The sequence below is a fragment of the Piliocolobus tephrosceles genome, chromosome 4, assembly GCF_002776525.5.
Source record: "Piliocolobus tephrosceles isolate RC106 chromosome 4, ASM277652v3, whole genome shotgun sequence".
Lineage (NCBI taxonomy): Eukaryota > Metazoa > Chordata > Mammalia > Primates > Cercopithecidae > Piliocolobus > Piliocolobus tephrosceles.
Window position 1 is genome coordinate 108,040,009 of NC_045437.1, and position 25,262 is coordinate 108,065,270.

At 33.7% G+C, this 25,262-nt stretch overlaps 1 protein-coding gene across 2 annotated transcripts in view; it reads left to right on the forward strand.

The window, feature by feature from the left end:
- CAMK4 (calcium/calmodulin dependent protein kinase IV) overlaps nucleotides 1–25,262 on the forward strand; it is a 275,261-nt gene that overhangs the window by 108,186 nt on the left and 141,813 nt on the right. For both annotated transcript variants that reach the window (XM_023212267.2, XM_023212268.2), the window contains exon 2: nucleotides 13,052–13,130. In XM_023212267.2, coding sequence (XP_023068035.1) covers nucleotides 13,052–13,130 — 79 coding nt within the window. The remainder of the gene's footprint in view (nucleotides 1–13,051; nucleotides 13,131–25,262) is intronic.

A 25,262-nucleotide genomic window follows, 5' to 3' on the forward strand; every position in this document is an offset into this window, starting at 1 on the left:
GTCAGTGGATTTTTGGCAAAAGTACTGAGGCAGTGCAACGGGGAAAGAAAATCTTTTCAATTAAAGATGCTGTAACAACTACATAAATACATGGAACAAATATACCTTGATACATGCCTTATACCACAAACAAAAACTAATTCAAGATATGTCATATACATAAACATAAAAGTTAAAACTAGAAAACTACTAGAAGAAAACTAGGATAATATCTTTATGACTTGAGGATGAGCAATGATTTCTTAGAACACAAAAAGCACTCACTATAAAAGAACTGATAAACTAGATCTAAAAATTTAAAGATTATGATGATCAAAAGACACCATTAAGAACAGTAACAAAGCAAACTATTGACTGGGAGAAATTTTACAATACACATTTATAACGAATAATCTTGTGTCTGGAATTTTTTAAAAACTCGTAAAAATAATAAAAACAAAGTCATATTTTTTAAATGGGCAAAAGACCAAAATGCTTCACAAAAGATGAATGAATTACATATAAGTCCCTGCAAGAGTACTCAACATCATTATTCATGGAAATGTAAATTAAAACCACAATAGAACATCACCTCATACCCACTAAAATAGCAAAAACTAAAATAATTGACATTTCCAAATGTTGATGAAGATGTGGAGCAACTAGAACTCTCATACCCTGCTTGTGGGAATGAAAATGGTACAACCACATTGAAAAACTATTTGACAGTTTTTCCAGAAGTTGAACATTGAGGCTTGAGTAAGATCATTTCTGTAGAACACCTGCCAGTCTATTCTTTTGCCTTTGTTAGTCCCTATCCACCTTGAAGACCCACTTAAATTCGCCCTCCTACAAGAGGAATTTAAGAGAATTTAAGAGTTTTCTCCCTCCTTTTGAGTCCCCAGTAGTAGGGAGACTACAGATCTCTGTTTGCCAAGGATAGTCCTGATTTATGTATATGGTTTTGACATAATCAATTAATCCTAATCTCAAAAACATACAGGCTTGACAATAAATTATAAATTTGTGCTACCCAAAGTTCCATAGTTTTGATCTTAGTATTTAACTTACTTAGAAAATTATATATTTATTTATAGGTTTTTTTCTTATTTTCATATTATGTTTTAAGTTCATTAGGGGCCAGAACCATCCTTATAATCCCATAAAGTGCCTAGCACAGTGCCTAATAAATTTTCACTTAATGAAATTTAACTCGATTTTAAAAATGAACAGTGATTTCTGCTGCTTTTAAATATACAACTAAATATTGCTCACATCCAGGCAATTTAAGCATCCTTTTCTTACAATTCTTAACTTCAGCCTTAAGGACAGTGCTCGCTACAATGAAATAACTTTTCTAGTACTTCAAAATTAATTACATTGTATCCTTGATTCTATTTGAGAATGCAAGCATAAAGATGTAGGGTGAGATTTCTGTGAGCTGCTGGTCTAGTGCATTTTGGTGGTATGCCTGACTTCAGGGATTACAACATTGGTGCTTTTACTTCCTAATTAAAATGATTTCCCATAGACAGCAGGAAAAATTGCAGGCTCATTAGAAAATTATAACTACATTGTGGAAAAACTTAGAGGAAAGAAGATTCATTAAATTTTGGCTTGAAGTAGTTAAAAACCAAAGTGTCCATTGAAGTCATACTGAGCAAATAAAATGTGGTATATTTGTTGAGTGGCAGCAATTAAGAGGACTTACTAAGAACTGTGTTAATCAGCAATAATAGATCTCAAGAACATCATGTTCAGTGAAAAAATGCCAATTGAGGACTAAGATATATGGTATAGTAACACTTCTATAAAATCTAAATAGTATATAAAAATGGTATATATTGCTTATTAATATTAATAAGCATAATTGAAGATATGGAGATGGAATTGTGTAGATACACATTAAACATAGTAGATGGTATGGAATAGAAGCAAACAGGACTGGGAATGGAAGATAAAAGTTAAAAAAAGAACAATAGCTGTCTTCATTCATGTATTATAACATTAAATGGTTGATCAAAAATTCAGTTCTGTGTGCTGCATACATGTGCACACACCCACTCACAGAAAATAAGGAAAATAAACTTTTCACAAGACGTTTGATTAGTTGATACTAATAGCTAACAATATGATGCGTAAAATATTTTGAGGCAAAGAAAATTGATAAGAGTTATTAAGACCCTTTATTCCATAGTTTTATTGTTATTGATGTATCACTTTGTGATTGAGAACCAATACTTAAGCTATCAGGCTGTTTTTGCTTTACCTTGTCATAGCTAAAATTCAGCATTTGGATTCCAGAGCTTCTTAAGCTTTTACTTTATCTTAAGGCAGGAGTTTTATTGAATGTCTGAAATAAGAGGAGCCATATTTAAACCAATGCTTATGGAGATCCAAGCACTAGTGCCAAAGTCACAACTGGGTGCTGTTAGACAACAACTTAAGGAAATCGTTTAGCAGGCAAGCAAGGTTTTGAGAAACTGGAGCCACAAAGTAGAGAATATAAAAATTCATAGTTTGAGTTGATCAGAGTTGAAGAGTTAATAGTTGCTAATGTAAGGTCTTGAAAAAGGGTGTATAGGTCAGGAATGATATCTGTAAGACAGTGGCTGTAGAATAAGCTGACATGAGGCTGAAACAACAAATGAGGACTCTATCTGGGAGACAGCCAGAAGAGTGGATGTAAGGCATCAAGTAGGAGGACTTGAGAAGACTGAAGTGAGGTACTTACCCTTGCTGTCTGCAGGGTTAAGCAAGTCAGTGAACTCGATAAGAAAGAGCGCAGTTATGGACAGACTGATGCCAAGCTTATCAAAACCTTGGGCTTGGCCTTTTCTTAACATCTGGAGTTTAGTATCATTCCTTGACATGATATACTTGAGATTTGTTTTAGGAGTGTAATATTTAACTGATTTGGGAAACCTCCAGATCTAATGGCAACTTCTAAATTCTAAAGGTTAACCATTCTTTACATTGTATACTGAAAATGTCAAATCACTAATTAAATCAATTAAGTAGCTTTCCTCCTGTTCTTTGTTGATTTTAAGGTTCAGATTTTTTTCCCTCTTGGTGACCAAAGAACATCCTGAAGCATTCTAGTGTTGAAGAGCATTGATGCGTTGCAGGCTGACAGAGATAGAGACTGAAATGATGAAAAGCTGTCCCAAGAATGGGCCAACATGTATGCTGATATTAAATGCTTGCAGATTTTGACTTTTTTAGGTTCCTGCTCTTTAATATGACACACTTTCACCACTAAGAAGAATCAATTTTGAGGTTATAACCAGTTTTCTTTAATAATTCATGTAACCTAAAAGTCAGTGAAAAGAATAATAGCAAGTCAATCATGTAAGAGAAATATGATGATATGTAGAGTTGCACACCTTATATTTTCAACCTATGATTGACACTTCTTTTAAATCACAGCTTTGCTTTCAAACCTTTTTCCTAATGAGCATTAAGAGGATCTTTCCAGTAAGCACATACATTGAAAACAAAAACTTTAAAAATCAAATGCAAAAAAACAAAAGAATAAAATTAAATCTATTGAAATGTTAAAAAATGATTAATATTTTGACATAACTACATTTTATAACCAAGCATCTTCAACATTAGAAAAAGATAACAAGATTTTTTGGTTTCATCTCAAGACACTTCCCATTAAAGAAAAAAAAAGTGAAACTCTTTAATAGCTTACATGACCTAATAACCTCAGCAAAGTCACTTTTACATGGCCATGAAGCATATCATTGCAGAGATCCAGCTGAAGCCGAGAAACAGAGTAGTCAGCAGTACTTCCAGACTTCTATGAGATAAGAGATTCCATATCTGAAGTTCGCTTGCATTTGCAAATAGCACATTGTAGACTTGTTGGCAAGGGAAGTCACACTTTAATGCTTCCCTCAAATAATCACAAACATCCCACTATGTCCTCTTATAAAAGAGACAATTTCTGATTTATAACCTCCCTTAATAGGAGAATGCCCTTGATGCTAAATTGTCTGAACATTGTGCAATCTCATCTTCATTCCTAAAAATATTAATGTGAACCCAGACTTCCTAATTCCATTTTGAATCAGATTTGATCTGTACTTGGCCCTTTGAATCCATTTGGGTATCTTTCTCAGCTAGTTGGTGAACAGTTATGTCAACACTCCTGTGTTGTTTTTTGGAGGAAAAAATAAAATTAAACCAATTTATCTTTCTTTAAAGCAAGAAAGAAGAGAGGAAGAAAAAATGGTGAGATTATGGGAGAAAAAGAAAGGAAATAGGTGTGAGGAGCATGTTAAGGTCAACCGACAGATGAAGAACCCCTTTCTATACTAATGGTCCTAAATGTGGTAGCAATGGGCTTTATACTTGAAACATATTCAGGAAAATAAATATTATATCTGGAGCTCCCCCCACATCCATAAGTTTGGCACACAGTGCCAGCTATCTTAATAGCTTTACCGAACAATGTGTGGGGATATAATATATATTTTGTATTTATATATATTTTGTATATTTGTACACATATTGTAGTTTATACATAGTATTGCAGTTATAATGTACAAATACTGCATGTGATTTTACAAACAGGTTTGACAGCTCTGTCTTTGTGTAATGAAAAATATGGTGGTCTATGTTTTTAACTTTTCACCTTTAAAATTTTTTTAAATAAACAACTGACCATATTAGACAAAACTAGAGCTCAAAAATAATTTGTGTAGAATTCCTGTTAAAGAAAACTAATGTAAAAGAAAGTAGTAGAAATCAGGCTCAGAGTATAAGTTTTATTTCTCATCAAATTCATGGCAGAAAAAATTATAACTGGAATAATTTCTGTATTTCTTTGGTCTTTTTGCTAAAGAATATGTTATAAATGGATAGACATGAGCAGTAAAGCTTTATTTTTATTTTTTTCAGTTGAATGACTCCATAAATATAATATCCTCTAATCTATAATCTCCTTGCTTCTTTTGAATCTCAAGCAGTTTTGTGGTGGTTCTCTCTTTATTCTATTTTGAAATGAACATGCAACACTGTACAAGATGTTCTTTCTGTATTAAAAGTTAACTGTTAATATGCTTTATGGCAAAATAGTTTTTATTTTTATATGAACATACTGAAAATGTGATTGCTTTCTAAGATTACATTTACATACTTAAGTCAACTATTTAATTTCAATTAATAATATAGGTTATGTTTTTGAGAAACTGTTGAATTGTTATTTCCACATATGTTTAGGCTGTTTTTTTCTTTTAGCTTACTCTTTCTTGCCTTTAAAAATTTGTTTCTAGTATACTTGTTTCCTGAAGTTGATCAGTCAAAATATTTGTTAATTGTTTCTTAAAAAGCTTTACTACAACAATGATTTATGTATAGAAATTATTGATAGGTTAATTGAATGTGATGAGGAAATTAAGAAATGGATGCCATTTAATATTCTTTTATGTGAATTTTTGAGTGATATTAACTTTTTGATGTTATTTTCCATAAGAATGAAAATTAGATTTTTAGTTTTCTTCTGTTTGAAAATCTTTCTCATATTTTTTCTTTTTTTAAAATTTCACCAATTACTGTTAAATGAACATAGAATGGGTTGAATGCTATAAGCTACATTTTGATAATGTGGTTTTTAATATTTTTAAACAATGTAGTTCTTTTAGAAAGTTTTTTTACTGTATTTTCATTGAACTATAATTTCTATACAGTAAATTTCACCTATTTTATTGCAGTTTTACTTGTTTTGACAATTGTATATAGTTGTGTAAACACCGTAACAGTCAAGATATAAAATAGTTCTATCATGTGAAAAAAATTCCCCTATACTACTTTGTAGTCAATCCCTCTCCAACCTGTGAGAATATTATAAATGAGATTCAACCAAGTTGTTTTGTGTACCCTCATTAATTCCTTTTTTATTTCTAGGTAGAATTTCACCATATGGATATATCACAAATTGTTAATCCACTTCACAGTTGAAGAATATTGAAACTGTTTCTAGCTTTTGGTGATTACTCATAAAGCTACTATGAAAATTCAGGTTCAAGTTTGTGAGTGAACATTGTTTTGATCTTACTTGAGTAAATACCTAGAAGTGACATACATAAGTCATATGATACGCTTAACTTTATAAAACATTGTCAAGCTGTTTTCAAAAGTGGCTGTACCGTTTTGTATTCTTACCAGTGATGTGTGAGAGTTTCAATTGCTTTGTATCCTTGCTAGCCTTTTTTATTTTTATTTTTTAGGTCATTCAAATAAGTGTTGTTGAAGTCACAATAAAAATATAGAGACAAATCTCTAAATTTAATGTTTTATTTGAGAAGAAAGAATTGCAATTTAGGGCATACATTCAGACTAGGTGGTCTTCAATATGTCAGAAGAATAACGAAGAAGTTGGAGGTTGTATAAAAAGGAGAAATGTTATATATTGCTTTTTGAGAAAGGTCATTGGCATTAGCAAGGTTCTGGGGAACTGGTAAGCTCTGATCAGTGAGTGACAGCAGTGGGCCACATTAGTACTAAAGTTGCAGTAGTTACAAAGAAAACTGGTCTCTAGTTACAACAGGCAGTTTCAGCAGCCAGACTTGTAAAGAATTACGTTTTTGGAGCAATATTATGTGTCCCGAATGCCTTGCCCTGCTGCCTGTAGACTGTTTTAGTTGGGTATGAAAAGGATAATCCAATTTGTGTAATCAACTTTCACAGTGTGTAGTTGCATCTTCATGTAATTTTAGTTTCCATTTCCCTAATGACTAATGATGCTGAGCATCGTTCCATGTTCTTATTTGCCAGCCATACATTTTCTTTGGTGAAGTATATGGTCAAATCATTTTTCATTGGAAATAACAATTATATACTTTTATAGTGTAAATATGATGTTCTAAAATATGTATACATTGTGGAACGACTAAATCAAGCTAATTAACATATGAATTACCTCATTTTTAATGGTGTAAATACTTAAGAACTACTCAGTAATTTTCAAGTATACAATACATTATTATTAGCTATATTATCGAGAACTCTTGAATTTGTTCCTCCTGGCTAATTAAACATTTGTATCCTTTGACTAACATCATATTTCCCCAATCTCTCCACTCCAAGCGTCTGGTGGTTGTAGGTTGTCTGTTTTAACTCTGTTGATACTTTAGATACTTCATTTTGCTGTGCAGAAACTCTTTAGTTTAATTAGGTCCCATTTGTCAATTTTTGTTTTATTGCAACTTCTTTTGAGGACATAGGCAAATATTCTTTGCCAAGGCCAATGTCCAGAAAGATGGTTCCTTGATTGTCTTCTAGGATTCTTATAGCTTGAGGTCTTACATCTAAATCTTTAATCCATTTTGAGTTAACTTTTGTATACAGTGAAAGGGAGGGTCCAGTTTCATTCTTCTCCATATAGCTAGCCAGCTATCCTAGTACCATTTATTGAATAAGTAGAACTTTTCCCATTGCTTGCTTTTGTCAAATTTGTTGAAGGCTGTAGGTGTGTGGCTTTATTTCTGGGTTCTATATTCTGTTCCATTTGTATATTGTGTCTGTTTTTATAACAATAGTATGCTGTTTTGGTTACTGTATCCTTGTAGCATATTTTGAAGTCCAGTAATGTGATGCCTCTGGCTTTGTTCTTTTTGCTTTGGCTATTCAGGCTCTTTTTTGAATGCATATGAATTTTAGAATAGTTTTTTGTAATTCTGTGAAAAATGATGTTAGTAGTTTGATAGGAATAGTGTGGACTCTAAGATTGCTTTAAGCCATATGCTTTGCCCATGTTTTAATAGAGTTATTTAATTTCTTACTATTGAGGTGTTTGAGTTCCTTATATATTTTGGATATTAACTCCTTATCAGACTCATGGTTTAAACATAGCTTCTCCCATTCTGTAGGTTGTCTATTCTGTTGATTGTCTCCTTGGCTGTGCAGGAGCTTTTTAGTTTGATATAATTTCAGTTGTCTATTTTTGCTTTTGTTAACTGTGCCTTTGAGGTCATATCCAAAAAATTCTTTCCCAGACCAGTGTTATAGAGCTTTCTTCCTATGTTTTCACGTAGTAGTTTTACAATTTCAGGTATTACATTTGTATTTAATTAATTTTGAGTTGATCTTTGTAAATGGTGTGAGATAAGCGTCTTATTTTATTCTTTTGCATGTTGATGTCCAGTTTTCCTAGCACCATTTATTGATGAAAATATTCCTTCCACATTATGTGTTCTTGGCATCTTTGTCAAAAACCAATTGGCCATAAATGTGTGGATTTATTTCAGGGATCTCTATTTGTTCCATTGCTCTATGTGTTTATTGTTATGCCAGTACCATGCCATTTTGATTACTAGCTTTGTAGATTTTGAAATCAGGTAGTGCGATGTTTCTATCTTTGTTTCTTTTTTTTTAATTTTTATTTATTTATTTTTTTTGAGACGGAGTCTGACTCTGTCACCCAGGCTGGAGTGAAGTGGGGCGATCTCGGCTCATTTCAAGTTCCGCCTCCCGGGTTCCCGCCATTCTTCTGCCTCAGCCTCCCCAGTAGCTGGGACTACAGGTGCCGCCATTATACCCGGCTAATGTTTGTAATTTTAGTAGAGACGGGGTTTCACCATGTTGGTCAGGATGGTCTCGATCTCCTGACCTTGTGATCCACCCACCTCGGCCTCCCAAAGTGCTGGGATTACAGGCGTGAGCCACCGCGTGTGGCCTATATCTTTGTTCTTTTTGCTCAAGATTACTTTGACTATTTGGGGTTGTTTGTGATTTCACAGGAATTTTGGAATTTTTTTAATTTGTGTGAACAATGTTATTGGAATTTTGATAGGGATTATATTGAATCTGTAGATTGCTTTGGGTAATATGGACATTTTAATATTGATTCTTTCAATTCATGAACACAGGATATCTTTTCGTTTATTTGTGTCTTCAATTTCTTTTATGAATGTTTATAGTTTTCAGTATACAGATCTTTCACTTCTTTGTTTAAATTTATTTCTAAGTATTTTATATCTCTATCTATTGTAAATGGAATTATTTTCTTTATTTCTTTTTTGGAAAGCTTGTTATCTGTAAATAGAAGCCCAACTGATTTTTTAATGTTGATTTTGTATCCTGCAAATTTACTGAATTCATTTATTATTTCTAACTGTATTTGGGTGAAGTCTTCAAGATTTTTTGTGTATTTTTTGTGTATAATCATATCACCTGAAAATAGGGACAGTTTAACTTACTCCTTTTTGATTCAGATTCCTTTTATTTCTTTGCCTTGCCTAATTGCTTTGGCTAGGGTTTCTATTGAGAGTGAGAATCCATGTTTTGTTCATGATTTTGGAGGAACAGCTTTCAACTTTTTACCATTGAGCATATTAGCTGTGGAATTATCGTATATGGCCTTTATTGTGTTGAGATACATTCTTTCTATATGATATGTAATTTTTTAGAGATTTTTATCATTAATAGATGTTAAATTTTGTCAAATACTTTTTCTGCATCTATTGAGATGATCATGTGATTTGCCTTTCGTTTCATTAGTGTGGTATATCACAATTAATGATTTGAATATGTTTACTTTTGCATCCCAAGGATAAATATCACTTGACCATGGTGAATGAGCCTTTCAATGTGCTGTTGAGTTCAGTTTGCTAGTATTTTGGTGAGGATTTTTGTATCTATGTTCATCAGGGATATTTTCTTTTCTTATAGTGGTCTTGTCTTGCTTTGATATCAGGGTAATGGTGGCCTCATAAAATTTGTTTGAAAGTATTCCCCCCTCTTCAGTTTTTGAAAGAGTTTGAGAAGGATTGGTATTAGGTTTTTAAATGTTTGATCAAATTCAACAGTGAAGCCTTTAGGGCCAGCCTTCTTTCTTTTCTTTTCTTTTCTTTTTTTGATGGGAAACTATTACGATTTCAATCTTTTTACTCATTATTGGTCTGTTCAGATTTTCTATTTCTTCATTATTCAGTCTTGGTAGGTTGTATGTATCTAGGAATGTATTCATTTCTTCTAGGTCATCCAATTTGTTGATGTGTATTTGTTCATTCTAGTCTCTTAAGACCCTTTACATTTCTGTACTATCGGTTGTATGTGTTCCGATATTTTGCCCATCTTTAATGTGTTATTTTCTTATTGAGTTTTGAGAGTTCTTTATATATTCTAGAAAGAAGTCCTTTTAAGATATGTGATTCATAAATATTTTCTCCTGCATTTTCAAAAAGCAGTGAAAATATTCTTAAGTGAAGTTCAGTTTATTTACTTGTTCTTTCATTTATTGTATTTTTGGTTTTGTATCTAAGAAATCATTGCCTAACTAAAGATCACAATCCTTTTTTTCTGTTTTTTAAAAGAAATTTTATAGTTCCTGGTTTTGCATTTCTCTCTGTGATCCATTTTGAGTAATTTTTTTAATATAAGGTGTGAGGTATGGATAAATTTTGTTTTTATCTTTTTGCATATGGATATCTGGTCATTCAAGACTAGTTTTTAGAAAAGCTATCTTTTTTTGTCACCAAATTGCCTTTTTACCTTTGTCAGAAGCTAATCCATCATATATGTGTAGGACTATTTTTGTATCCTTTTTTTAAAAAAAGTAAAAATAAAAATAAAATTACACTAGGAATACACAAGGAATTACATGAAGAATATGAGTATTTTATTGTAAAAATTATAAAAATATAGAAGTATAAAACGATTAGAGTAAATATACTTTATAGGCCTTACTGTGCTGAACATCACTCTAAATGCTTTAAATAGATTAACACATTTGCTCTACAACAATTCATGAGATAGGTACTGTTATTTTTTCCATTATACAGATGGGAACACTGAGGGCACAAAGAGGTCATGTAACTTGCATGTGGTCATGTAGCTAGTAATTGTTGGAGCTGTGTTCTTAATCACTTTATTATTTTCCTTCACCTCTACCCTAATCCAATGCCTTATCTCAAATGTGACAACTGTTCTTTATTTCATTTGCAACTTTATCTACCTATATAAAACACATGCAAAAGACTTTTCATTTGTATTCATGTCTATTCTTTCTTCAACACCACTCTCTCGATTACTGTAGTTTTATAGTAAGACTGTAAATGAAGTGTGTGAGTCCTACAACTTTGAAGAGAATATGTATTCTGATGTTTAGGTGTAGAGTTTTTTTTCCAAATGTCACTTAGTATAATTTAGTTGGTAGGGCTGTTCTATTGTTCTGTAATCCTTGATGAGAGTTTGTCTGTTTTTCCTATCAAGTGCTGAGACAGTGTATTTATATTTTAAATATATAGGCATAAATAAAATAAAATAAAATATATAGGCATAAATAAAATAAAATAAATAAAATGATATATTAGGTTGGTGCAAACCTGGCAAAAGAGATACTACACAAACCCACCATAAGAAAGCTTATTAATATCAGACTGAGTAAATTTTAGCAAAAGGATAAAGGGGGACATGAATTATGAAGGGGTCAACTATGCAAAACAAAATAAATATAAATATGTGTACACCTAACAACAGGGTTTCAAAATACATGAAAGAAAATCTTATAAAACTAAAAGGAGAAATAAAAAAATCCATAAATACACTTGGAAACTTCAATACACTGTGTACACAGCATACAGTTTGGTCTTGATTTTTTTGATCCAATCTGCTCTTTAAGTTTTAATTAGCAGTTTATAAGGTTTACATTTAATGTAATTTATGATTAGAATAAAAACCACCACATCGTTAGCTGTTTTATTTTTTAAATCTATTATTTTGATTTTGCTCCTTTGCAATCCATTCTTGAATATTTCATTTTAGCTCCATTATTTAATTATTATTGATTTTTCTATTAAAGAATTATTTTTGTCATTGCCCTAGGTTACATAATATGCGTCTTTGATCAGTCTATATTTAAATAATATTAGACTACCAGACATGTAGTATAAGGATTTAACAACAGTATTTCCCAGTTTCTTCCTTCCATCATTTGTGGTGGTGTTGTCATACATTTTATTTTTACACATGCTAGAAAACAATGCATTTTTAACTTTTTAAAATTTTGATATTTTTGCCTTAGTTACCTTTTAAAGCAATTTAAAATAAGGAAATCAATTTTTTATTACTTTCATTTATTCTATTTCTTAAATGCTTTATTACTTTGTGTATATGTCATACCTTACCAAGGTTTTAAAAATAAATGTTAATATTTTTAACTATTTGCATTTACAACACACCAGTCTTTGACTTCTGTTGGCTCTGTTAAAAATTTGTCACCTTTAGATAGCTGGAAATGTGTTTTATTTTTATAATTCTTTGTGCTCACTTGGAATTTCAGGACCATGGGACTGAGTATATTATAAGAGGTCCTTTGTCCTAATCTTCAAAGTCTGACAAGTATACTGATCTTAAGCTGTTTCTAGAAGTTCTCTTTCTGAAGTTGAAGTGTAAGCCTGTTTAGTCTATATTTGTCTTTTATCTCTCTTTTACTCTTTTACTTCTCATGTGGTGTTTGGAGCATTTGGACCACATTGTCCTGCTTTTTAATGCTTTCTTATTAATAACCCTGTACATATATGAAAATAGTTATTGAGTGTATTCTTACCATCTCCTTTACATATTACCATCTCCTCTACACATTAAAAAGTAGGAGGGATGTCCCAGCTCCCTTGCCACATTGTGAAAGTGCAGACTATATAGAGTGCTAAACTTAAACCCTCTCCCTGAAGTCATATGGTTTGTTTTATTCCAGACATGTACCTTTAGGCAAGCTCTGGGATTCTGAAATTGGGTGGGTTTCCTTCAAAAACAACATTCATCTGAAGACCTAATTTATTTCAGAGCCTTCTCAATGCAGTAGCCCTAGGTATGTTACTTGTATAGCAATAAGGCAGAAGGAAAAGAGCAAGCTAGAAAACCTAGAATTTTCTGAGCAAACTATATTCAATTGTGATTAAAAAAAAGTACTGTTGACAGCTGGGGCTGGTCCTATAATAGAACTTATAATAAGCACTTGTCAGTTATATGGGTTATTGCAAGAGACACTTATTTTCAAGCTTTCCTCTTTAATTCATGTCCAAAGCATAACATTTTCTTTTTGTCTTTTTTCCCCCTCAAGGGGTGCTACGTCCATTGTGTACAGATGCAAACAGAAGGGGACCCAGAAGCCTTATGCTCTCAAAGTGTTAAAGAAAACAGTAAGTTTATTTCATTATATAATGGCATCTCTAAGGGGCCTGTGACCTGGAGAAGGTAAGAACCTGATTTGAAGAACAAAGGGGCCAGAGAGCTGTGATGTGCAAATGACTCGTTTGATTCTTGATTATGGGAGGGCAACCCAAATATGTTGTTGTCTGGTGGAAATTGCATGAGTCTTTGAAAGCAACTGGATCTCACATTAGATGTGATTGTGGGGAGAAGTTTGTCAAGGAAAAACATTTAGAATTGGCAGGTAGAGCTTATTTTGTATATCAGGTATGTTCTTGGATATATATATATATATATATATATATATATATACACACACACACACACACACACACACATATATACACACTATATAATAATTTCAATATTTAAATATTAAAACAACTTTTTAATATTAGAAAAGCTTGCTATTGAAAAGAATTTGAAATAAAGCACAAATGTATTTGTTAAAGGAGTCATCAGATTCTAATTTGCCTTGATTTTCAAATGTTGCACTTGCTTCAGTGGAGTATAATTGAACAAATGTTAATTTTTCTGGGACTGAACCTGCTTATCTGGAAGTTTGTACTTGGAAAAGGAAGGTTTTTATTTGGGGATTGCTTCTTTTGCCCTACATTCATAGGTAAGTTGAGAAGCAAAAGTGACTTAGGCTTATCTCTAATGAGTAAGAAACACAGTAGATAGGAGTTCAAAATATAAATGCCAACACCTGTATAATACTGTCTGTACCCTCAGAGAGTATTTTGCCATTTTAATGCCCTGCTTTGATTTTGTGTTCTTATGCGGTTTCTACTCATAAAACCACAAAAAGACAAGATATTCTTTTATAGTACATTCCTTTTCAAATTTCATGTGAACAAATATGTGAAATGTATATATATATGAAAACCTATATATATATATATATGAAAACTCAGTTGTAAAGTATGCTGAGAAGTATCATAAATTTTTAAGTCAAATACATTTTTAGGCCAAGGAATTTTTATTCCTCAAGGCAGCTCAAAATTACCAGCTGTTTATGTATTGTCTGGCACAGGGAAATTGTAGAATCTTGAATAATGAAGAGCATAATAGTACAAGGTTTTCAGCTAAATAGAAATAGAATGACATTTTAAACAATCTGTTAGAATTTAAAGTCATAGCAAAATAACAAAAACAGTTTAATGAAAGTCGGTAATAATTTGAATGGCAGTTGCTACTAATGAATTCTATATTCTGAATTTTCTGTGTGTTGTAGGCAATGATTTAAGTTATTCCAGAATGTAGAGGAATCTTTTGATGGATAAGATTTGGAATTTTCCCTTAATTTAGTTTCTTACAGTCATAAAATCTATCTGAACTAAGGATTATTAAAACTTTTATGAAATGGAATTTCCTGTTAAATATCTACTTCTTTATGGAAAGACTATGGCATGTTTTGGCAGTAGTCACACACAAGATGTTTTAGGACTTGTTTATACCATTTCTTGTTGGTTAAAAAATTGTCAGTAAAATGTGTGAAGGGCTACTTGTTTTTCATAGTTGAGGAAACTTTGAGAGGGAAGAGATACATGAAAGTCTAGGAAATCAACACTTAGAAATTACAGGTGAATGCTCAACAATCCCCAAGGACAACAGGCTGGTTTAAAGATCATTGGCTTATGTCAAAAGTCTTTGGATAAATTGGAGTAAGAGGTCAGTGAAGCCATTTGGTGGGTTCATGATGTATATTAACGTTGGGCAAGTGCAGCTCTGGTTCGTCCTTATTGTCTTCTCACTGTTGTGAAAACATCTCCCTCAGAAGACAAGCAGGAAGAGCATGTGAATGAGAATGAAGTGTCAGATGGGACTGCAGAGTGGTGCTGTAAGGCAGATGTTGTCAAACAGTTACTGCTGTACCAAATGGAATGAGAGAAAATGCCCTGGAGAAACCTCAGCTTTGAATGTGAATTAGATAGAATCCCCAGTATTGTCTCCTAGGATAAATCATGCACAGAGATGTGTAAACGAGAGAAATAGCAGATAAAACCTCAAAGAGCAGTTGCCTCTAGCATTTCATTCCATATAGGTCATGGAGACTGAAACTTCCTTGTCTGAAGGAAATGAATGAAGCGTAAGAATCTATTTATAGAGGAAAAGTGATGTAGTGAAAATGTTTTCTTAGATAATTCAGCCAAGGGATCTGCTCCTGAGGAAAAAAAGGGGGGGTTCAGAAAACTTGAATTATTTTTGTAATCTATTAGGCTCACAAAATTGCTTTTATTAATGCAATTTTTTACTTATTTTTTGGCCTTCAAAAATGGCAATTTTATGTGGTCCAACTAACCACTTTGGGACTACTGTATTACTTCAGTGGATGGTATGGATGGTTCCTTCAGTCCTCATTTTATGACTAGACCTAAGCCTTGAAACTTTGTCTGTCTGTCTGTCTATGTATGTATGTATGTATGTATGTATGTATGTATGTATCTATCTATCTATCTATCTATCTATCTATCTATCTATCTATCATCTATCTATCTATCTATCTATCATCTATCGATTTCCATCCATCTTGGTTTTCTAGGGCTAGTCCAACAAACTGCCACAAACTAGATGACTTAAAAGAACATAAATTTATTCTCTTACAATTGTGGAGGCTGGAAGTCCAAAATCAAAGAGCTGACAGGGTTGGTTCCTTCTTAGGGCTCTGAGGGAAGATCTGTTCCATGCCTCTCTCCTAGCTTCTGGTGACAGCCAGAAATCTGTGGCATTCCTTGACTTGTAGATCATCATTCTAATATCTGCCTCCAATTGTTACTAAACCAAAGTTGAGTCAGCTCACCCAGTGTGCAAAACAAACACACACACACACACACACACACCAGGACTTGCAGTGAGAGAAAGTGAGCCATTTATTGCTGGATGACAAGCAAGGAGAATCAGGCAACTCACACTTAAGACCCAAACTTCCCAATGGCTTATGAGTAAGGGCACACTATGAAAGGTAGGGGTACATTTCAGGAAAAGAGAAGTCACAGGCAAAATCATAAATCAATATATGGAGGTTATACATTGGTTTGGTCCAAGGAGGTGGGAGTATCTTTAAGTAGAGGCTAACAAACAGGTGGATTCTGAGACTCTTTGATTTACAGTTGGTTAAGGAAGCAACATTTTGTCTAAAATCTTGGGGTCAGAAGAAAGGAGTGTTAAGTTCTAGCCTTTGGGTATGACTCTCTATAGGCTTTCAAGGAAGAAGTTTAGAATAAGGACAGTACTCAGCGTTCACTTCTTAGTTCCGCCTTATCTGAGGTCTACATGACAGTGGTTGGCATTTTTCATCTGGTGAGGGTCAAGATTTCTGAATAACAACTCCCTAGGATATGAGATGCTATCTTTAGTTTCTATAAGGAACCAAACATCTTGTGACTCTAACTTACTTGAATGAATATTGTTTAGGCTATTATTACCTTTTAAATTAGTGGATTATTTATATTTACTTTTCAAATTGCTGGTTGCAGGGCTAGCTAGATGCCGAAATCTCCCTAGAAGGAACTCAAAATTTTTCTTTAACTCCATACTGGGGGGCTAGGGGAGACTGGCAGTCCCCTAAGAGGGGTCTCTGCTCCCTCTCACAATGTCACATGGCAGTCTTCTCCCTGTGTGTCTTTATATCATCTTACCTCTCTGCACGTCCCTGTCCAAATTTCTCTCTTATGAAAACACCAGTCCTCTTGGATTAGGGACCCACCCTACTCCAGTATGACCTAATCTTAATTAAACTAATTGTATCTGCAACAACACAATTTCCAAATTAGGTCATATTCTGAGGTACTGGGAGTTAGGATAATGCCTCTTTTGAGGGAGATTTAATTCTACCTATCTAAAAGGGAGGATCTCTAAGATGAATTTTAAAATATTCCATTCAATATTTTATCATTTAATGTATAAATATTTTTAAGTCTGAGAAAGATTTCCTCCGACTGTCTCAGACTTGAAGTGAGAGACTTTTAAAAGTCTCTTTTACAGTTAAATTTTTGATAACATGAATCTTCTTTCTCAGGATCTGTCTAAACACTTTTCCTTGCGAGTTTACCCAAATTCCATTTTGTGGCAATATCAAGGTCTTCTCTCATAGCTTAATAAAATAATTAGGAAGAATTTAGTTTACACTAGCAAAAAGAGACGTATTTTTCCATAAAAACCCTGAACATCAATGAGATTTCATTAAGTACTCAAATATCTGGGTTTTAATAGATGAATGCTCTGACTTATCCATAGGAATACAGACTAAGGCACCAGCTCTTATGGTGGTCGGGTGCAGGACAGAGTCAACACTGACAGTTAACATAAAGTGAATTGTCATGTTTAGATAACTAGATATTAAGGTTGGCTTAATATCTAGTCTTAATATCTGTCTTAATATCGTTGTGATAAATTAACAGGAAATTATAATATGAGACATTTTAAGTTAATATATATTTTATAAATGGGTATAGCATCATGTGTTTAATATATAGAGAGCTACATTTCAAAGAACTGGAATGCATTAATTTACATATCAGCCAGCATCATAAAATCTGCAATTTACTTTCAAATAGTTAAACAACAATAACAAAAATTGTATGTGTATGTGCAGGTTAGGGCAGAGAGGAAAATCAAATATGGCAAAAATAAACAATTACTATAGTATATTAGCATTCATTCTGGTATTTCAACGTTTCAGATACATGAGCTTTCTCATAATGAGAAGTCTGTGGAAAAACATAATTCAACGTTGAGATCCTGTTCGCATAATTGAACACTTCTTCTGGCTATTCAGAAAGCATTTTAAGATTTTGCACTCTCTAAATGTTATGACAAACATCAGTGACTCACTGTTATAAATGTATTGAAGAGCCAGAAAACAGAAAATGATAATTGAACCAACTTTTTATTGTATTGAAAAAACCCTGGATATTTCCTGTAACAATATCTATTTGTCTGATTGTGTCATTAATGGGGATAAGGCTTTCATGGTGTTAACTGTAAACAAGAGAGGAAAATGGATTGAAGTGCCTTTTGGGTTGTTTGTTTCCTTTTTTTCCACTTAGTATTAGTGACTCTTATACTGAAGAAGTCATCATTTCCCTAGACATGACATTCATCCTCTCCTCTGGTGGGGATGGCCTAAGTGCACTTTTTGTTCCCCATACAGACTACATTATCTTGTATATATTGTTTAATTTGCTTGTGATTATCAGTGGAAATTTAACTTTGAACTTTGTAAATCATGAATCAAGGGTGAAGGAAACAAAGCTAACTTTTTTCTTTCATGCATCAGCTCTTCAGTATATCCATTGTATGTGATATTTGAAGTAGAGTAGAAAGATTTTATTAAGTTACCTTGAGTCTTTAAAGGATTTTGACAGACATGGCTAGTGGGGACAACCAGTGTGTTAACAAGATGTAATCTTTTTATTGATGTTAAATGATGAACTTAAAACTATATGAAAGGAAAAAAATAAATGTGAGAAAGTGTCAAAATTTGAACAAATAAAGCAGATGGAAACTTCAAACCGGACTGAATTTTGCTGAGTTAAATGGAATCCCAGCTTTTGAAGAATGACATCGTGATGACTATGGAGTCTCTATTTCAGGAGTAATTCACATGAATTATAGTTTACCTTTCTTCCTTAGGAATACATACCTCAGAGTGTATCTAAATGACCACATGTCAGACTATAAATGTGACCTATTTTCAAGGAGAACTGATTGAGATTTAAGAAAATTATGCTCCACTAATAATTTATAGTATCTCTAGAATTTTGGAAACAGATATTTGAACTTCAGAATTCAGATGAAGTTTCTAACTGTGTAGCTCAACTCTTGGAAAAGCTTGTATTAATCTAACTGTAAAATACATACCTCTCATTGAAATACCTAGTATTGAGTCTGATATCTACTCTCAGTGTGTAAAAATCATAATTTCTAGGTATTCTGACTCTCCTTAAAAATTGCTATGTAGTAGTGGGGTGATGTTGTGGTCTGTGGTGCCAGGCAGACTGAGTTTAGGATCACTTCTGCCACTTACTAATTGTGTGACTTTACAAGTTACAGAACATCTGTCAATCTGTTTCTTCATCTTTAAATTGAGTTTAAGAGCATCTAGGTCAGAGTATCCTACTAAAGATTAAAATAAATATTTCCCAGCACATAGGAAGCATGTAATACATAATGAACATTATTGTTATTTATTGGAATGAGTTCACACAGATATTTCATAAGAGTACCAGTTCATTCTATGTAATTTTAGTGTTCTCATTAGCTTGTTTTAAAGTCAAACAGTAAGTAGCACAGATGATTTTTATGCACCTCTGTATGAACAAAATTAACTATGTTTGTTTTGGAGTACTTTTGAAATTACTGCTAAAAATTGATACATATTCTTTTATTACTATCAATAAAATGTAATGTGGCACACAATAAGGATTTCTGATCCTGTGACCTTCTGCTTAGGTAAATCTCGGATGCCTATAATATCTAGATTTAAAACACTTTCAACCCTAAGCTCTTTTCTCTATGATTCTTACCTTGGAGCAGTGTGCCTAGATCCATAATAGAAAAAGCAGTTCCAGGTCTAATTTTTGCATGTTTTAGTTATTATAATACCGGTAAGGTTCTGGAAAGGTTTTGCTTGAGTAATTTAATGAATATTCACCTAGCAAATGTCTCAGAATTCTACAAAATTTTCCATAAATGTTGGTTTGATTTTTTTAAAATTCTCTTCTCCGTTAATTGAAGAACCACACATTGTGATTTGTTAATCATTCTGTGAGTTGCTTTTTAGGTTTCATTTACTTGTCCTTACATTCTTATGAGTTAGCATTTGAGTATATAACTATGATGTTGCAGGGGAATCTGAAGATTAAGTTACAGAATACATAGGCTTTGTTCCAGTTTCTTGGTAGATGAATCTCCAGGATGTCTCCATTGGAGATTTTCAGATTTCTCAGTTTTAAAATGGGGATAACACCATCTGTACCGCTGGGTAAACTGAGGATTACCTGAAGTTTTATATCTTTATATCTATGCTCATTTGTATTGTCTGGCATGTATTAGGCATTCTTCAAATGTGGGCTGTGTTCTCTGTTCTAGTCTTCTTTTTCTTTTTAACTTTTAAATCTCATGTCAACTTCTCCAGAAGATTTCTTTAGGAAGAATATAATACGTTTATATAGAGAACTATGTTTGAATCTAGATGTATTGTATTAATTGGCCAAGTGATGGGCACTGACCAATTGACAGACATTAGCTCCTACATCCACCAGTCTTTTTACACACAGGTACACATGTGTGCATATCTCTTTACAAGGAAACAAGCAACTTGGAATTTTCTTTTTCTTTCTTTTTTCTTTTCTTTTCTTTTTTTTTTTTTAGACTGGGTTTTGCTTTTGTTATCTAGGCTGGAGTGCGATGGTACCATCTTGGCTCCTCCTGGGCTCAAGTGATTCTCCTGCCTCAGCCTCCTGAATAGCTGGGATTACAGGTGCACACCACCATGCCTGGCTAATTTTTGTATTTTTTTTTTTTAAGTAGAGATGGGGTTTCACCATGTCAACCAGGCTGGTGGCTGGTCTCGAACTCCTGACCTCAGGTGATCTGCCTGCCTTGGGCTCCCAAAGTGCTGGGATTATAGGCATGAGCCACTGCGCCCAGTCACAACTTGGAATTTTAAATCACTTTATGATTTTAAAATGGTACTCATAAAAATAAAATGTCATACTTTGTGAGGTAGGTGCTATCACTATTTTATAGATGCATCTCCAAGAGATTGAATAACATAAACTTGGTGGCTTATACAATAGAAATTTAGTTTTCACAGTTCTGGAGGCTGATATGTCCAAGGTCAAGGAGACAGCAGATTTGGTGTGTGGTGAGGGCACTCTTCTTGGTTTACAAAAGACTGTCTTCTCACTCAGAGTTCAAATTCAAATGAGCGGGGAGGAAGCAAACTTTCTTTTGTCGCTTCATAAAAGGGCACTAATTGTATCATGAGGGCTCCACCCTCATGGTCTAATTACTTCCCCAAGACCCATCTCCAAATGCTATCACATTGGAGATTTAGGCTTCAGTGTGAATTTTGAGGGGACACAAATACTTAGTCCATAGTAATCACCAACTTCCCAAATGTTGATAGCTTTAATGATATAAAGCATGTAGAAATCAATGAAGAAAAGCACCAAAGCCCTAATAAAAACTTAAAATAGCTATTATTTATAGAATGTTTATAATGTGCTAGAGACTGGTGGATTCTCAGTTTCAAGGTGAGAAAACTAAGGGTCAGTATTTTGTTCAAACTTATGCAGTTCACAAATGGCAAAATATTTGGAAAGATACTTTTTAGAAAAAATTAAAATGATAATCTTTTATAGCCATTAACAATATAAATAATCTTAAATTAATAAGACAATACTTTTTACTACTATCTTAGTTTGTTTTGTGCTGCTATAACATAACATCACAGACTGAATACTTTATAATGAACACAAATTTACTGGCTCAGTTCTGGAGGAGGCTGAGAAGTCCAAAATCAAGGGGCCAGCGTGTGGTGAGGGCCTTCTTTCTGTGTCATCTCATGGCAGAATAGCAAAGAGAGATAGAGAGAGAGAAGGAAGGAGGGAGGGAGAGAGAGAAAGAAGGTACCAAACACGTGCTTTTATAAGGAAACTGCACTTGAAATAACAGCATTAATCCATTCATGGGAATAGTGCACCATCATCCAAACACCTCCCTTTAGGCCCCACCTTTCAACGCCACAGAACTGAGTATTGTGTTTCCAACACATGAGCTTTGGGGAACACAGACAAACCATACCACCACTAACTAAACAAAGAATAAAAAATAACATCTAGCTTTGCCCAGGATTTGGGAAAAGGATTCCCTCACATTCTGTGGATGGGAGTGCGAAATTGACACAGACTTTGTGAAATCGTTCCCCATTCCTCATTTTGCATCACCTACTATAGGAAATGGTTTCTCAGTGTTAAGGGTGGGTGTGGTTGGAGGTAATGCTCAGAGTACAAGGTTTATAGAAAGCCAAGTACTTAGAGAATCTGAAATGGTAGTAACTACAATATATTGAGCAATTACTATGTGCCAGGAACTTTGCATACATTATTACAATAAAAATGTGTTGCATGCAAAAATAAATAATCTCATGTTTCCTCACATGGTCTTTGTAAGGTCAGCCTGGGTTTCTGAGGCTCAGAGAGGCTAGCTGCCCACAACCATCGAGATAGTAAATACAGAGCAAGGTTCTGGAAATGGATCTGTCTGATTTCACTTTTTTTTATTCTGTCTCACTAAGTGAAAACTACATATATTAATGTGTGACTGTTTGAGGTCCTTGTTATATGGATATTATTATCATCCTCCAAGGAAAGTAGATAGGTGTGTTAAAGAATAAAGAAGGAAAAATAAACTTAGGAAAACATACCTGTAAACATTTTGGGCAGCATTTAAATGAGAATTCTTGGTAGAAGTAAACTTGTCTCTATTTGTAGATTATATTTTTTAAATATAGAAAACTCCAAAGAGTACACAAACTATATAAGAACTATTCTATATAAGAATCATTTCAGTAAAGTTTCAGAATATATAAATGAGGTACCAAAATAAGTTACATTTCTGTACACTAACAAACTATCTGAAAAAGAAATTAAGAAGATAATCTCTTTTATAACAGCATCAAAAATTTAAAATGCTTAGGAATAAATGTAACTAAGGGGTGAAAGAGCTGAACTCTAAAAACTATAAAACATTGATGAAAGAAATTGAAAGCACAAAATAAATGGAAAGGTTAGTTCATGGAGTGAAAGAATTAATATTGCCAAAATGTCAGTACCACCCAAAGTGATCTACAGATTCAATGCAATCCCTATCAAAATTCCAGTGAATCCAAAGGAAATAAGGTCAATACATTAAAAAGGTATTTGCACTCTCATATTCATTACAGCATTGTTCACAACAGCTAAGATGAGGAAGCAGCTTTTGTCTGTCAATAGATGAATGAGAAAATGTGGTATGGATAATGGAATATTATTCAACCTTAAGAAGGAAAAAATAATCCTGCCAATTGTGACAACATGAATGATCGTGGAGGACACTATGCTAAGTGAAATATGCCAACACAAAGTCAGATACTGCATGATCTCACATGTATGTGTAATTTAAAAAGTTGAACTTAGAGACAGTAGAAAGATGATTATCAGGAGCTGAGTGCAGGAGGAAATGGAGGTATGTAGGTCAAAGGGAACAAACTTTCAGTTATGTAAAATGAATAATTTCTACAGATCAAATGTATAGCGTGGGAAGTATAATTAATAACACTGTGTTGGTATACTTGAAATTTTCTAGGAGTAAATGTTAAATGTTCTCACCACAAAAAAATAACTATGTGAGGTGGTGGATTTGTTAATTAGCTTGATTGTGGTAATCGTTCTGCAATGTGTACATCAGAAAATTGCATTGTACACTTTAAATATGTGTAATTTTTGTCACTTATACCACAGTAAAGCTGAAAAATAGCTACTTGGGAGACTGAGGCAGGAGAATCACTTGAATCTGGGAGATGGAGGGTACAGTCAGCCAAGAACTCCAGCCTGGGCAACAGAGCGAGACTCTGTCTCAAAAATAAATAAATAAATAAATAAAAATTACAAAATAAATAAGACTCCTTTGGGCCAAGAGGAGGAAGCTTATCTAGCCTCTCACACCTTAGTGAGTAGGAGCCACCAATCTTTCTAGGGAGATCCTCTACACTTTGCCACTGTGCCCTCAACCAGGCAGACTCAGGATGCACAATGGAGATTCCCTGCTCTGTGTTTTTCTACCTAAACTTTGAGAACATGGAAAACTGACCATGAGCCATGCATTTTCTAATTGCTATGATGTACATAAGAGCGATGGATGGTTCAATCTGGATTAAAGATATGCATCATTATACGCTGCTACTGGCCACTTTTAACTTCTTGCTGATGTGCTCTGGAAGTACAGGCAGGGTCACCTTGGTCAGTGATGGAGAAGAGAATAATAAATCACCAGCTCAAACAGTCTCAATTGAGATCTTAGAACACATTAAGGGAAGTAGCTTGCAGATAACGAGCTGTGTCAAGTGAAGTGAAACTTCTTCAAGCATTCTGTCAGTTGGAACCTATTGATTTTCACAGGGACTATCAAACCAGGTCTCCAGGAGTAGGAACAGGGATATTGCTATTCAGTTTGTGACAAGAATATATGTATAAGAGAGCAAAGGTGGCAGGGTGGAATGTTAAAGTCTTGGCCTGATTTGTATGCTTTACCATTCAAGAATACACTTGAAAGTCAGAACATTCTTCCAGAGCCTTCATTATTATGATTTGATGCATTTTCTTTATTGATATAAACACTGCTAGAATTTATTACAATTCTGCATTCTTATTCATCTTCTCATTATATCAATCTCATATAGGTATTTTGTTGCCTTTTAGAAAATAAACACTACAATTCAGAAGCAGACTGATGAGAGAGAGAGAAAGACAGAGAGAGAGAGAGAGAGACCGAGACCATGAGCTAGAGCACCAACAGGCCTGAGTGCTGTTGCCCAAAAGATGAATTTACTTTGCTGGTATGCTATCCACTCAAATTATGACATTGAACCCCTTAGTACTTTTATAACCATTGGGCAATTGGAACTAAAGTGATTTTCACCTTTAAATGGAGTTTATGGAGCAGAAACAGGAGATGTATAACCAACGAAAAACAGAGGAAACCTCAGAAGGAGAGCTTATGTTACTTCGCTCTAGTAGAAGCAGGAGTTTAAGAACTTCTCAGAGAGCTCAGTGGGAAATGCCTTGTAACTGAAGGGGTGGTGCTGGGGCACTAGGAAAGTTGAGAGAAGCTCGGGGTCAGGAGATCAGAGCTGGAGAGTGCCATCCAGTGGACCACAACCAGGGGAGCTGAGAGAGCCAGAAGGACACAGGCAAGCAGACTTAGGATTCATACCTTAGTGAGAAGGGGAAAGCTATCATCTTAGTGTTAACAGGGAAAAATGTGTTAATAATTTTTAATTTGTATTTTTTTATGGTACAAAAAGTTGAGTGGTGGTCAAAGTTGCATCTATCTGGTCAATCTAAGGAGAGGAG